At 47.2% G+C, this 13622-nt stretch overlaps 3 protein-coding genes across 3 annotated transcripts; all 3 read right to left on the bottom strand.

Annotated features, from left to right (window-relative positions):
* Positions 1-3239: 3239 nt before the first annotated feature.
* On the bottom strand, positions 3240-6250 carry BDZ83DRAFT_260810 (uncharacterized protein). Its single transcript, XM_060501996.1, has 3 exons — positions 6064-6250; positions 5892-5976; positions 3240-5819 (listed from the first exon to the last, which is right to left on the bottom strand). The coding sequence occupies exons 1-3, from the start codon at positions 6143-6145 to the stop codon at positions 3302-3304; spliced, it is 2685 nt and encodes an 894-aa protein (XP_060357098.1). The 5' UTR covers positions 6146-6250; the 3' UTR covers positions 3240-3301.
* Positions 6251-8178: 1928 nt separating this feature from the next.
* On the bottom strand, positions 8179-9358 carry BDZ83DRAFT_645417 (uncharacterized protein). The gene is made up of 2 exons (XM_060509845.1): positions 8440-9358; positions 8179-8361 (listed from the first exon to the last, which is right to left on the bottom strand). Exon 1 carries the CDS (start codon positions 9050-9052, stop codon positions 8648-8650), a length of 405 nt encoding a protein of 134 aa, XP_060357097.1. The 5' UTR covers positions 9053-9358; the 3' UTR covers positions 8179-8361; positions 8440-8647.
* Positions 9359-9410: 52 nt separating this feature from the next.
* On the bottom strand, positions 9411-12620 carry BDZ83DRAFT_645413 (family 3 glycosyl hydrolase). Its single transcript, XM_060509844.1, has 5 exons — positions 12199-12620; positions 12090-12137; positions 11025-11991; positions 10299-10975; positions 9411-10214 (listed from the first exon to the last, which is right to left on the bottom strand). The coding sequence occupies exons 1-5, from the start codon at positions 12334-12336 to the stop codon at positions 9513-9515; spliced, it is 2532 nt and encodes an 843-aa protein (XP_060357096.1). The 5' UTR covers positions 12337-12620; the 3' UTR covers positions 9411-9512.
* Between the last annotated feature and the right edge of the window lie 1002 nt (positions 12621-13622).

Genomic DNA, 13622 nt, shown 5'->3' with positions numbered 1-13622 from the left:
TATACTTTTTCTAAGTTATACGCAATCCTTTATCCTATTTTAAAAATAAATTTAATATATTTTACGGGTTTAAATAGAGAACTCGTTTTTAACTAGGTTAAAATTAAGGCTTACCGCTATAAGGGTACGTAATATTTACTATACCTTTTTTTTATAATCCGCTTTTAATCTATTTAAATATATTAATATATCGTTTATATATATAGAGGCGAAGTTATTAAGGAATTCTTTTAAAGTCTAGTTTATATATTTTTAAAATATAATAAACGCCCCGGTTAAGTTAAATAGATAAACTATTTATTTAAAAAGGCCGTACTATATTTAAAAAGCGGTCTTTTTTTAATACCCTTTAACTATTTTAATTTTATAAAAGGCTACTATAACGTTTAGCTTTATAAACTATTTTATTAAATTAATTTTTTAAAAGGTTTTATTAATTAATAGTAAAGGGTAGCGGTCCTTTTATATAATTATATTTAACGCTTTATAATTATAATAAAAATATAAGCCGCCCCCTAGTTTTTTAATAAAAAAAACGGGAGCTTTAGTAAAAGAGCTATTAATTTAAATAAAACCTTTATTAAATAGGTTTTTAAAAGTATTACGTAGTATTAATAGCTCTTCGCAGGATATAAAATAAAAGGGGCCCTAGGGGAGGGGCGCTTTTTATTTATTAAATTATTATTTAAAATTAATTATAAAGTCGATTCTTAGCTAAGCTAATAAAAAAGAATATATTTTAAATAGCTTAAAAAAGTTACCGTATTCTTTTTTTATTTATTATAATAACTAAAAAAAATAATTAGTTTTACTTTTTAGTTTTAAAGCTTTATTAATATTAATAAAGCTAATTACTTAGATCCCCGTAGCGTATTTACTTAGCTAATACTTTTTTTTTATAATAATTTTATAATATAAAGTAATAAAAGAGGGGGCTTTTAAGCTTCGTACTTTATAGATTTTTTATATTATAGCGCCTTCTTTTTATCTATTAAAGTACGCTTTTATTTTACCTTTTTTATACTAAATCCGCTATTTAGCTATATTATATATAACGTAGTTCCGTTCTATTTAAAGTTTTTTAAAAAAATACGTTTATATCTAAGCTTTTAATAATATATATATATACTTTTTTTATATAGCCGTTAATTTCAAAATCAAAAGCGACGACCCTTTTAATTATAGTTTAAGCGGATTTATTTATAAATTTATAAAGTTTACGCTTTATTCTATTTATATATAAGAAATAAAGACGGCGGGCTAATTAGGAATTTATTATAAAATATATATTATATCCGTAGTTTATTAACGTTAAAGTTTTATATATTTTATTAATCTTCGTAATAAATAGTACCGAAAGCCTATTTATAATCCGTTATTAATTAAATAACTTTTATTTTATCCGTTCTTTATTTATAAGCTCTAGTACCCGATTTTACGCCGGAGCTATTCTTTTTTTAAATAATATTCGTTATTATTTAAATTTACTTTTTTTATATAGTACTCTATAGGCGCTACCTAAGCTATATAAGCTTCCCGCTTTTATTTATAGTTCTTTATAATATATTTAACTTTATTATAATTAAAGTAACGCCGAGTCTTTAGCTTCGTTAATAGCTTTACTTTTTATTTAGGTTTTATAGCTTTTATAGCTCTAGTTATAGTTATATTTCTATTACTATCAACGCGTTTTTTTATTATATAATATCCTTTTTATATTAGAATTTAAGGGTTACGCTAATTAAAGTCGTAGCCCTTTATATTATTAATTATTATTTAAATATTATAAAAGAAGTTAGTATATAACGATTTATTTTAAAATATAGCGATTATATATTTTTTTAATTACGGAGTTAAAGCGTAAATAAAGTATTAAATTATAACGTCCGTAGACTACTTTTAACTTTTAATATTAACTAGGGTTTTTTTAAATCGGGGTAAAAATACTACGAACTTTTCGCCCTTTTTTATAGTTATTATTAATAGTTCGTTAAGGGCGTTTTTAATTTAATAAAGGTCGCTATATATTTATAAAAAGTATATAAAGAGTTCGTTAAACCTTCGTTTCCCGTTTTTCTTTTTTTTATAATAAAACTAGTTTATTATTTTTTAAACCCGAGGGGCGAAGTATAAAAAAATAAAATATTTCCGTTCTTTATTAATATAATAAAATAATATATTAATAACGAGCTTATTACGTATTTAGGCTTTTTAAATACTATATTCGTCTTTATTATTTAAGAACTTTACTAGGTTTAGTAAGGGCTTTTTATAGGGGGCTCCGTTATTAAAGGGCGCTTCTAAACTAATAGGGGTTTTATAAAGGTCGGGTTTTTTAATAAAAAGCGCGGGGGGTCCGTTTATTTATTAAAACTACTTTTATAATAACTATAAGATTTCGTTAAACTTTTTATATTTGCGCTTTTATTTTATTATATTTATTACTTTTTTTATTTTACCCTACCTCTAGGCTTTTATTAGCTTTTATAAGCCCTAAATAATCTATTCTTAGGTCTACGTTATAGCTTTTATTAATTAAATATTTAGTAATACGTCGGTAATTATATTCGCCTCTATTATATAATATAATTAATAATAAAATAAATAAAAAAAAGGAGTTTAGATATATTAAAAATTTAGTTTATATAAATTTATATTAAAAGGATTTTAATATATAGAATTTAAGCTAAGGAGTAGAGGTTTTTAGAACGGAGGTTCTATAGAAGTTCTATAGAGGAAAAGCGCTTAAATAGGACCTCTATAGAAGCGGCGTAGTAAGCCGTAATAGTATCCGGGCTAAGGCTCGGATCTACTAATCGGGTCTAGCCCGTAATACATACAAAGTAGAACTTTAGCATTAGAGATCTTAAATGGAAAATATAGCTATCGCCGTGTCTTTGTGTCTGAATAACTACACTAAAGCCTAGAAGGGTCCCTCTCTCTTGAAAGTTGCACCAATCTTGACTTCCCCTATCTCTTTTCAGTTAACGGCATTTTAAACCGTACCTTCACTAAGAATTTGGCAAGCTGGGGCGGTCTAGATGCTCACAAATGAACTCAGAATATCACGGTACGGTCAGGAAACTCTTTGGAAACTATTGTATCAGAAAAGAAAGTGTTCAATTTGTAACGAGTGTATGTAGTGAGCTATCCATTACGCGGGTCCAAAGTATATAGTACATGATTATGGCTCCCAAATCCGCCCAATCATGGTAAAAGTACAGAGATTCCAAGCCTCGCAGGCCGTTTGTTTTGCAAAAGAAGAAAAGAACCAGCTTCAAAAGCTGGCCAAAGAAAGAATCTAGCAGTCGCCCTCGTTGAAGGGAGCCAGGGTAATAAGCTGGTTGTTGTTGGTCAAGGGACGACCCGCGGTCGCGACGCGGAGAACCGAGTCGGCCGAGTTGCGGTTGTAGAAGAAGCGCGAGTACGTGTTCTGGTTGACGCCGTCGTCGCCGGAGGCGGTGCAGTTGAGCGGGACGCCGACGAGGAGGGACTGGCCGTTTGTGGCGCAGACGAAGGGCGCGAGCTTGCGGACCAGGGTCTGGCGCGGGGTGAAGCCGTTGACGGGGCGGTTGTCGTCTGCGTAGGGGGCCGGGACGGCGACGAGCTCGCCGTTGGTCTGGAAGAGTTGGCCGGTGGAGAGGTTCAGGTCGAAGAGGGCCGCTGTGGTGCCGGCTGGCTTGATTGTGAAGCGGTTTGAGCCGAGGGCGACGACGGAGCCGGGCGTGGACCCGGTTGCGACCTTGAGGCAGAGGTTGCGGGCGATGACGTCTGTTGAGGTCGGGGTTGCGGAGGAGGAGGTTGAGGAGGAAGTTGTCGTTGTTAGGGTGCTTGTGACGAAGGTGCTGCTTGCGCTGGAGGAGGCAGAGGCAGAGGCGGAGGAGGCTGTGCTAGAGATGTCTGAGGTGGAGGTGCTGCTGGCGGAGGCAGAGGTTGAAGAGGACTCATCTGCGGTGGAGGTGGCTGACGAAGAGGTCTCCGAGGCGGAAGTGGAAGAGCTCACGTCCCCGGTCGTGGTCGAGGCCTCGGTGGAGGTGGAGCTGATGATGCTGATGGTGACGGTGGGCTCATCGGTGAAGATGGTGCTGTTGGGGAAGAAGGTAGGGCTAACAGAAGACGTCAGGGAGGTGATGGTCGAGGACTCAATGGCGGTCGAGTTCGGGAAGAGGGTCGACGTGGGGAACAGGGTCGATGTCTCGGTGCCCGAGGTGATCACAGTCAGAGTAGCGTTGGGGGCCAAGGTAGAGGAGGAAAGGGCCGATGGTTCGGTGGAAGAGACGTTGGGGAAGAAGGTCGAGGTGGACGTCAGAGTTGTGGAGGGCTCCGAGATGGTCAGGGTGGTGGTGTTGGGGAAGAGAGTGGAGGAGGGGAAGACCGTGGAGGACTCGGAGGAGGACTCGGTGGAGGTGACGTTGGGGAAGAGAGTAGAAGTAGGGAAGGCGGAAGACGACTCGGTGGAAGTCACATTAGGGAAGAAGCTAGAGATAGAGATGGAAGTGAAGGTGGAAGAAGACTCGGTGACGGTGGTGGCCGTGGTGGTGTTGGGGAACAGAGTCGACGAAGGGAAGGCAGAGGACTCGCTACCAGAGGTGAGAGTCGTGCTGTTGGGGAAGAAGGTGGGCGAGACGGAGGCGGTCTCGGAGGTGGTCGAGTTCGGGAAGAGCGTGGTGGTAGGGAAGACGGTCGAGGTCTCGCTGCCAGAGGTGATTGTGGTGTTGGGGAAGCCACTGCTGGTAGGGAAGACGGTGCTCGACTCGCTCTCTACGGAGGACGTGGTCGTGTTGGGGAACACGGTGGTGGAGGCGAAGCTCGACGTGATGGTAGTCGACTCGGACGTGATGGTGGTGTTGGGGAAGAAGGTCGAGGTGATGGAAGACTCGCTGGGTACCGAGCTGGATCCGGTAGAAGTGATGTTGGGGAAAATAGTAGAAGTAAAGGTGGAAGAAGTCTCGGAAATAGTAGAGATAATGGTAGAGTTGGGGAAGAAAGAGGAAGAGGGAGCGGAAGAGCTAGCCTCGGTGCTGGTGCTGTCAAAGATGGTGGAAGCAGTGGTGGACGAGGGTCCAATGGTAATAGTAGTGTTGAAAATAGGGGGCAGCGAGGTGGTGCGGGTAACGAAGGTGGTGAAGGTAGCGTTGTTAAAGAAAGTACCAGTCACAGAGGTAACCTCCTCAACTACTTCCGTAGACGTGCTGCCGACGGAGGTTGTGGCCGTGACCGCCTCCAAGGCCGTGGACGTGGCGAGGACGGTGGTGACGGCGGTCGAGGTCGTTGTGGTCGTAGAGAGAGCCGTGGAGCCAGGGGATCCGCTGCCGGAAACGGTGACGGTCACGATGGAGGTGGACAGGATCGTGGCCGGGACCGAGACGGTCGCCGTGGCGGTGGCGACGGCCGAGGTCACCGTGTTGGGCGTGACGCCGAGGCACGAGCAGGCCGAGGCGTAGCGGGCGACGGAGCTGCAGGCGGAAGCGTAGGCCGGGAAGGTGTTTGCGGAGATGGCGGTCGTGGCGGCCTGACGCTTCTTGAGCGCGATGGTCTCGAAGATGGTCTGGGTCTCGGTGGCGACGGTGGTGATCTCGGTGGTGCCAAAGGTGAGGGTCCGGGTAGAGGAGACGACAATGGTGGTGGGAACGATGACGACCTCAGTGGCGACGGTCGTGGTCTGGGTGACGCCGACGAGGGAAGTAGCCGTGGAGGAGGCCAACTCGGTCTCGACGACGAGGCTGGTCTCAACGGGACCGGCGCCGCCGCCGGAAGTGAGAGTGACCGTGGAGGTGAAGACTCCGCTGGTCGGGACAGTCACGGTTGTGGTGGTCGTCCTGGAAAGATGTTAGTCCTTCTGGAAAATGGGTAATGGCGGAGATGAGAGGGCTCGTGATAGAGATACTTACGTGGCACCGGGGTAGACCGTCACCTGCAGATACCGAGAGCAGTCGGCAGTACCACTTCTGGTGGTGAAGGCACTGGCAGCAATGGCTACACGTGGGGGTGTTAGTCAGTTTACGTGGTCCTCCTGGTGTAGATCGCCCTCCAGGGTCGAGGTAGGGGTGAAGGATCACTCACCTCTCAGGCAGTTGTCCCTGTTACACTGAGCAGCGGCGAACCCAAAGAGGGTGGCCAACACGGCAGAGGTGGAAGGCTTCATGACTGCTGTTAGTAACTGGACCTCTTAAAGACTGGTGACCCTTGAACTTCGAAAAGAGCAAAGAGTGATTGTCTGGAACTTGTCGATGGGAAGAGATGCAGGAGATGACTGCGCTGGTGTGGAGATGGGGATAATTCCAGACAACCGGGCCTGGAAACCTCCAAGTCTTATACACCTAGAGGCATCTCGAGAGAGGCGCCGCCAAGAGCATCAAATCGAGAGGCTCGGCATAGGAAAAAGCACTTCCCACGGCGACTTCCAGAGAAACCAACGCAGTGTACCAAGGGATGGTGGGGTTGAGAGAGCCAACAATCGGCCACCAATATCGCGCCTTTTCTGGGTCTTAGACTTCTTCTTCCCTTGGTTCATCTCGCGATTGCCTCAGCGATAGTGCTGGCTATGCGGTTCCTCCATCATAGACTCGCGACTTGCAGGTCATACGCAGTTTGTTGCTTGCTTTGCCCATCGAGACATAAGCAATCTGAAAATTAGGTAGGTAGTCCGCATCCCTGCCTGGCCATGTCCGTTGGAGACGAGACCAAGCTTGCGGACACTAGCGAAAGTGGCTTGACTAGCATCAGCGTCGTGCCTAGTGGTGTGCTTGCTACGCGGGCGGGATAAATAGGTAGATCGCCGCTACGTGGTTCGCAGAAACCCGTCTCCTCAGCCTCGGAACAGCTCCGGGGGTCCATCACCTGGGTCTGGTAGGGCTCGTACACATGCAAAAAGGTAGATAAGCTTGCGTGATGAGAGGATGTTCCCTAGGATCCGTGGGATCCCTGTGGGAAACCTCACTAGCCACTTGGCTCTAATGGGTGGTGCGCGTCAGATTAACTGCGCTGCAAGGAACCCGTCCGGCTTGCTGCAAGGGCCAAATTATTTGTCTGTCCGAGATGCAGACATCGGACCATGACACACCATTGGTAGGCCCTTGGCAAGGGAAGCTCAAGAGCCGTGCAAGAAAGGGAGAGAGATTAAGAGTGTGAAAGAACCCCCTCCCCCTCGTGGCACCCCAGCCGCGGGGGCACACGCACGACACGTTGAAAACTAAGCAGGTTTTGTGCGATTGGGCCTTGGAGGGGCGGAACTTGGGCTTAGGAAGCCGAGAAAAGAAACAATTTTCTAGTCTAGAAGACCTGCGCTGCTGCAGGTCCCAATGGAATTTGCGGAAAAGAAAGCGTGCTTTCGCGCGATAGAGTGGGCTATGTGAATCGACTAAGAGCGACGCTTCCTGCACGTGCGAGTCACTTTTTGATGAAGGTCTTCAGAAAGCCCTGCATCAAGATGCAAACGAGAAACAAGCGCGCCACGGCTGTGAATCCGGATGATTTTTTTTTCGTCCCATCTTTTGGTTGAGCAGAAGCTGAAGTCAAGTTGTCAAAATCGTGAGACCGCATGGGGAAAATTGGCTCGGCTTGTCGTCTCCCTGCGAGATTTGTGTCAGACTCACAGAGCCTCAAGAACGAGCATTTCTTTCGTGCCGGATGAACCCAGATTTACGGTAAATGACGTGCCAGCCGATGCGCCGCTCATTGCTAACCCTGTATCTAAACGAATGAGACGGGCTCCGGGGTACCGAGAGTGTGGGCTGTGGAGATGGAAATGCCTTGTTTCCCCAGTTTCACATACCGCCGATCGACCGACCGCAATTTGGTTCCTTTGCCAAGGCCGTTTCGAATCCTTTACATCAAAGTTGATGTTGTCGTTGTGATTTTCTGGGTGAACAATGGCTTCAAAATCGAGTACCGTCCCAGCACCTACTGATTCGACACAGGTCGCATCTTACTCAGGTCTGGAACCATCACTACCTTTCAGCTCGTGGAGGCCTTGTCTTGCACAAGTGCTCTAAATAACAACACGAGGGATGGCTCCATTTCATCATCGCCGTGGATCCGCGCGAGACATTGTATGGGTATTGCGCACAGGCTAAACCGCGAACGTGCCGGAGGTCTCACCCGCATCCCGGTGGGAGTCAAGATCCGCTGCCCGCCAGATGCGCGCCCATATCCACATTCTTCCTGCGATAGACTCCCAAAGTGCGAAAGCTTGTGTGAGATGTGAGAGTCAAGGTGACAACTCGGCTTCTGGCACAACGCTTGGCAGATGAATATCGCCGCGCGCACCGAGACGATGGGTCCAGTATACGAAAGCTGAGGAACATGGCATCCGATTTCGCGATGATCTGGGCCCATGTCGGCCTTGAGGTTATTTGGCGGGTACGTCGATTCATCTCCCATCGTCCTCTTTAGGGAAAATTCCGATGCCCTGGCTGGCTGACGGGGAAAAGGCTGCAGCTCAACAACTCATACGTTTGCCAGTCAAGTGAGTCGATCATTTTCCGGAAGCTATAGGACTGTGTTTGCGCGAGCTTCCATCGTGGTCGCCTGACCTGATCCCTCGGAAAAGCCGCTGACAAGCTCGCTTCCAACAGGCAAGCAGCCACTGGTATCATCGGGCCAACATCTCAGAGATCTGCAATATTCCCAATTTAACTCAACGGTCTTAGATCTGTAACGGCGCCATTAGTCGGCGAGCAGCTGAGAGAGAGGATCCAGTCGCCCTATGTGCAACTGTGCGAGGTGGTGCTGTGAAGGGAGGAGATGTCTTTGGTGACGCGATACAACTGCCGCATTCCACGGGACCTTTTGCCGTCTCCCCACTAACTTTAGCGAGAGAGTCAAGGGTCTTATTCCGGTTCGACATCATCCGAGAAGTTGTTTCCGTGCTGCTCACTGTCGACATTGAAACAGAGGATCGATTGTGGGAGGATGTCACGAAGCCAGATATGGCCATGAAAGTGTCAAAAGTACATCCCTTGCTATCGTCATGAAGCGCAACTTCAGCAGCGACTCCAATGAACCTGACAACGAATCCCACAGTGACCAGGGAAAGTCCCAGTGTCATCATTGACTCAAATTGGGCCCACCAAATAGAGGGGTAATATTCTGCGACACTGTCTGGAATGTTGGAGTTTATCGAGTCTCGGAATATGCAAGCAGTTCAAGATCTAAGGCAGGGAATTACGAGCCTGAAGCTATCTATCTAGAAGATGGATGAGTTTGCGAGTCCTGAAGCCGCCCCTGTTGCCCATGGGTCAGAGCTATTGCTCAAAGAGTTGGACACCCAAAGATGGCCTACGTTGTTGATGACCAGATTCAAAGCATTTTTCAGGCCTCTCTTAAGGAGTAAATACCCAAATATCAATATGTGGAATTTGAAACATGCGAAGCTAAAAGTTTTCAATTATCGCTACGCATGGAGTCTACATGTATATCATCCATATTGCACTCTAGGCGTCTACGTGTGAAGTTGCCTCAACACCCTCGTTACCCCAATGCTTTTACTCTAGCTGTCTAAATGCGTGCAATCAGACACCCTCCCAGAAAAACGTCTCGGGCAAGTTGAAAGTGGCTCGTAGGATCTCGTCCTGCGGCTTCGAGCTTGAAGCAATGATGACAACATAGTCTCCAGCTTCGGCAATCCACTTGGATCTCTCCTGCGACCAGTACGAAAGCGAGTACTTATCGAGCACGACCTCAACCGTCTTCGTCTCATTAACAGCGAGGAAAGGTTTGGAAAACGCCTTGAGCTCTCGGATAGGTCTCAATAGCGTACTGTCCGGGTCGTGGACGTAAACCTGGACAACCTCCGCCCCGTCGTAAGGACCAGTATTTTTTACGTCAACGAGGACCTTCATCTTGTGATCTTCCGTCGGCTCAAACGTCTTTGGGACCTCAAGCTTCGAGTACTCGAAAGTTGAGTAGGACAGGCCTTGGCCGAAGTAGAAGAGCGGATCTCTGTCAACTGATTCGTAGTAGCGGTGGCCGATGAAGACCCCCTCGCCGTACACGATGTCGTAGTCGGACTTTGAGAATGAGAGGTATGCGGGGGTATGCTTGATGGACACGGGGAACGTCTGAGATAAGCGGCCGGAGGGATTAGCTTTGCCGAAGAGTATGTCAGCGAGGCCGTGGCCTGTCTCCTGGCCGCCGAACCAAGCGTGGACCAAGGTAGCTGCTTTCGATTCCCACGGCATCTCGATTGGACAGCCGGACTGAGTTACAATCACCTGTGATGATGTGTTAGTCTCGGGACATGTGTCATTCGGGGTTGCTAGCTTGTATTTGGCCAAGAAACATGCGAAGCCACTCACAGCGTTTGGATTGGCTTGCAGCACGGCTTCAATCAAATCATCCACGCGACCTGGCAGCTCTAGATGCTTGCGGTCGGCCCCTTCGTACTCAAAATCTGACGATAGTCCAGTCACAACGATAGGGACATCAACTTTCTTGGCCAAATCGGCAGCTTCTTTGATGGCGACTTCCTCGTCAATGAGCTCAAATCCACCAACGCGTCCTGCAAGAGTCAAAGCGGTGCCAACGCCTCCTGAAAGGTCTTCGTTAACTTGAACAACTTCAAGCTCGAGAGTTCGGCCCTCAACCACATCCGTGTTGCAGAACTTCTCCATGGAAAGTCTGTTGAAGCAAGGCGTAGGCCCCGTTTTCGGCGGCTGGTCCGTCCATAAATCAATGAGATCTTTCCCGTCTACTCTGAGTTTGCCTTTACCCGATGTACTGAAGCCGAATTTGAAGGGGCCTGTCACGGAAGGCGTGTACGTAGCCCGGGCTCTGACATAGAACTTCTTCGGAAGCGACGCGTGGAAACTTTCTGGCACATCTATAAGCTCTTTCTGGGCGTGGGCCGTCACGAGTACTTTTGCGTTGGGGTCATCGTCCGGATTCTCCTCAAAGATCTTAACTGACCACCCAAAGCCTTTGTGCTGTGATTGCTGAGGTGCTAAATTCTTCAGCAGTGGACTGAATCTGAAGGCTGTGACTGCGGTTAATAATACTTTCAAGTAGATTGAGTGAAATCTTACAATGGCAACCAAGGGCATATGAGACGTTTTCCTTCCCGACTGCCTCGACGATGGCATCGTAGGGAGTTACGGAGTAGTAAGGTTCAACCTCCGCACTGCCACCCCCGCTTAGAGCAGGGTTCTTGACGTGATCGCCAATCAACCCAATTGTCTTCCCTTCTGGTTTCGTGATGGGAAGCACCTTGCGATCATTCTTTAGCAAGACGATGCTTTCAGCGACCAGTTGACGGATCAGAGCCTGCTGCTCGGGTGTATTCGACGCCGCAAAATAGCCAGCCGGCTTCGTATCCTTCACTTTATTGACCAGATTCAGAACATTCCGAACAGCCTCGTCAACCGTCGTACGCGCGACTTTGCGGCTGTTGACAGCTAGGCTTAAACACTTGCCTCTCCATTGTGTGGGCCCAGGCATCTCCAGATCCAGTCCGGCATTGATAGCTTCAGAGGTGCTATAAGTACCAAACCAGTCGCTCATTACGAGTCCCTTGAAGCCCCATTCATCTCGAAGGACCTGTTTCAGAAGTAATGGGTCTTCGCTAATATGAGTCCCGTTGATCTTGTTGTAGGAGGTCATAAAGGTCCAGGGGTCTGAGTCCCGCATGACAAGTTGGAACGGCATGAGATGAATCTCTCTCAGGGTCCGCTGTGTCATGCAGACATTGTCTTCGATCGAATTGTCCGACTGATCGTGCGCGGCATAATGCTTGACACTGGTTGCAACACCTCGTTCTTGCACGCCGTTGATGTAGGCTGCACCGAGGATGCCGCTTAGAAATGGATCTTCGGCGAACGCCTCGAATCCTCGTCCGAATAATGGTGAACGTTGAAGACAGATGGTGGGTGCCAGCAACACGTGCACTCCTCTGGCTCTTGCCTCCTCTCCAAGGAGATTGCCGACCTTGTGCAATAATTCGGTATTGAAAGTTGCGCCCATACCGGTGGCGGAAGGCAGCATGGGGCTCGGGTTCTGTAAAAGAATTGAATACACTTATCAGTATCGGAGCCAAAGAATGGCCAAACTTGAAGGCTTCTTACTACCCAGAGCGATCAAGGACTTGAACTTACACGAGCAAAAGAACGACGTCCTCGAATACCATGAGGGCCGTCTGAGGTCTGCGCCGGAATTCAGTAAGATGTACTTGTTGTCTCATCATTAGATAGAGCGTCGACTTACAATGAGATCTGGGACTTGACGATGAGATAGACCGGTGGTTCGGAAGGATCCCTGTCCAGCAAGCAGTTCGATCTTCTCGTCCCAGGTAAGTTGCTTGATCAACGCCTCGACGTCGAGGGGGGTGAATACAGCCGCCATCTTGACGATACTGATGATCCCTTGATCTGACGAAGCTTAAGTGATTGAGATTAGTGAGCTTGGAAAGCCCGGTGATCACGGACAACAGTCAAACTTCAAGTGGCCTTCCGGTCATTGTTATGCGGTGTCATCTGGGGATTCGGTCGGCACAGACCCGAGTTCGAAGCACAAGAACCGCCGAAATACTGTCCTTCCCCGTAGGATGAGCGGGCCGTCTCGGAGTATCGTCGGTAAACGTGACGGAGTCTCCTGTCACGCGTGAGCAAAATTTGCCTTGATTCGATCAGTTCGACGCATTCGGCTCATTTAGGCTAAACTCGCAGCAGCCGGAACCCTGTCCGGAGAGTTCCGGAGTCCACGGGGCCCCGCAAATTCCACATCCGATCCAGTCCCGGGACCAGTCGCTAACTCCGCTCTGCGAAATGCGGGGATTTATATCACCGGAGGAGCGGCGATGGATTCAGATTCACGATGCTGTCGTACTTTTATCTATCCGTATTCCATGCGACATCAACATTATAGTAAGCAAGGACTCGTGACAAGGAGAATGGGAGAATGGAGTGCCTTTACTCGGAGCGAAGCCTTGATGTAAGTTGAGCGGTAAGCGCGGACGACGAGCTCTCCAGTTCAAGGATCTGGAATGAGATGTCGTCCTACATGGTTTCCCAGCCAATACTGGACATCGTGCAGAGGAGCACTATTGAGACCGTAAGACAAGACAGGATCATATTCGATGAGCGAATGCGTCGGATACGATGACGCCCGGAAGGTCAATATTGTCACCTATATGCCGAAAATGCCTTGAAGCTCACCAACGGATCTGATGAAACGAAAATGAATTGCAGAGGCATGGTGTTTGCCTTTGGACACTTCGACAATGTTGTAATCGTACGGATAGCTGCATGAGTTGAAACATCAAGGCTGTTACACAGTCAGCAAACCACTTATTGTTGCCTTTGCAGTTTTCGAAGTCACCTCCATTGAATGACTACCTCCAGACCCCTCATCAAGAAGTGCATCGTCATTGGCATCCCCTTTGGCAAAGAACATTTTCTTTACTCTTGCAACTCTTTGCAAAGTGACTGCAATCTTTACCGTTCTCAACGAACACACCACTCGGGGATGTCGGACTCATCTGATGACGATGGCCTTTTTGACTCTGGCGACCAGTCTGGGACAGACTGTCAATCACATGCAGATACCAACGATGATTTCGACATGTCTACCCTGTTTGACTGGAACTTGAATAGCTATCGTCAATACGCCCTGTCATATCACGCTTGTCT

This window comes from Colletotrichum acutatum (genome assembly GCF_030867785.1).
Source record: "Colletotrichum acutatum strain CBS 112980 chromosome Unknown BDZ83scaffold_320, whole genome shotgun sequence".
NCBI lineage: Eukaryota > Fungi > Ascomycota > Sordariomycetes > Glomerellales > Glomerellaceae > Colletotrichum > Colletotrichum acutatum.
Note: the sequence above shows the minus strand (reverse complement) of the source record. Positions and strands in the feature narration are given on the sequence as shown.

Bases quoted from the DNA above. Each gene is read 5' to 3' on its own strand.
- BDZ83DRAFT_260810 (XM_060501996.1), bottom strand. From the start codon at position 6,145: ATGAAGCCTTCCACCTCTGCCGTGTTGGCCACCCTCTTTGGGTTCGCC. The intron at 5,977-6,063 runs GTGAGTGATCCT...CCCCACGTGTAG, and splicing joins CAGGGACAACTGCCTGAGAG to CCATTGCTGCCAGTGCCTTC. The intron at 5,820-5,891 runs GTAAGTATCTCT...ACATCTTTCCAG, and splicing joins ACGGTCTACCCCGGTGCCAC to GACGACCACCACAACCGTGA.
- BDZ83DRAFT_645417 (XM_060509845.1), bottom strand. From the start codon at position 9,052: ATGATGACACTGGGACTTTCCCTGGTCACTGTGGGATTCGTTGTCAGG.
- BDZ83DRAFT_645413 (XM_060509844.1), bottom strand. From the start codon at position 12,336: ATGGCGGCTGTATTCACCCCCCTCGACGTCGAGGCGTTGATCAAGCAA. The intron at 12,138-12,198 runs GTAAGTCGACGC...ATTCCGGCGCAG, and splicing joins GTCAAGTCCCAGATCTCATT to ACCTCAGACGGCCCTCATGG. The intron at 10,976-11,024 runs GTAAGATTTCAC...CCGCAGTCACAG, and splicing joins ATATGCCCTTGGTTGCCATT to CCTTCAGATTCAGTCCACTG.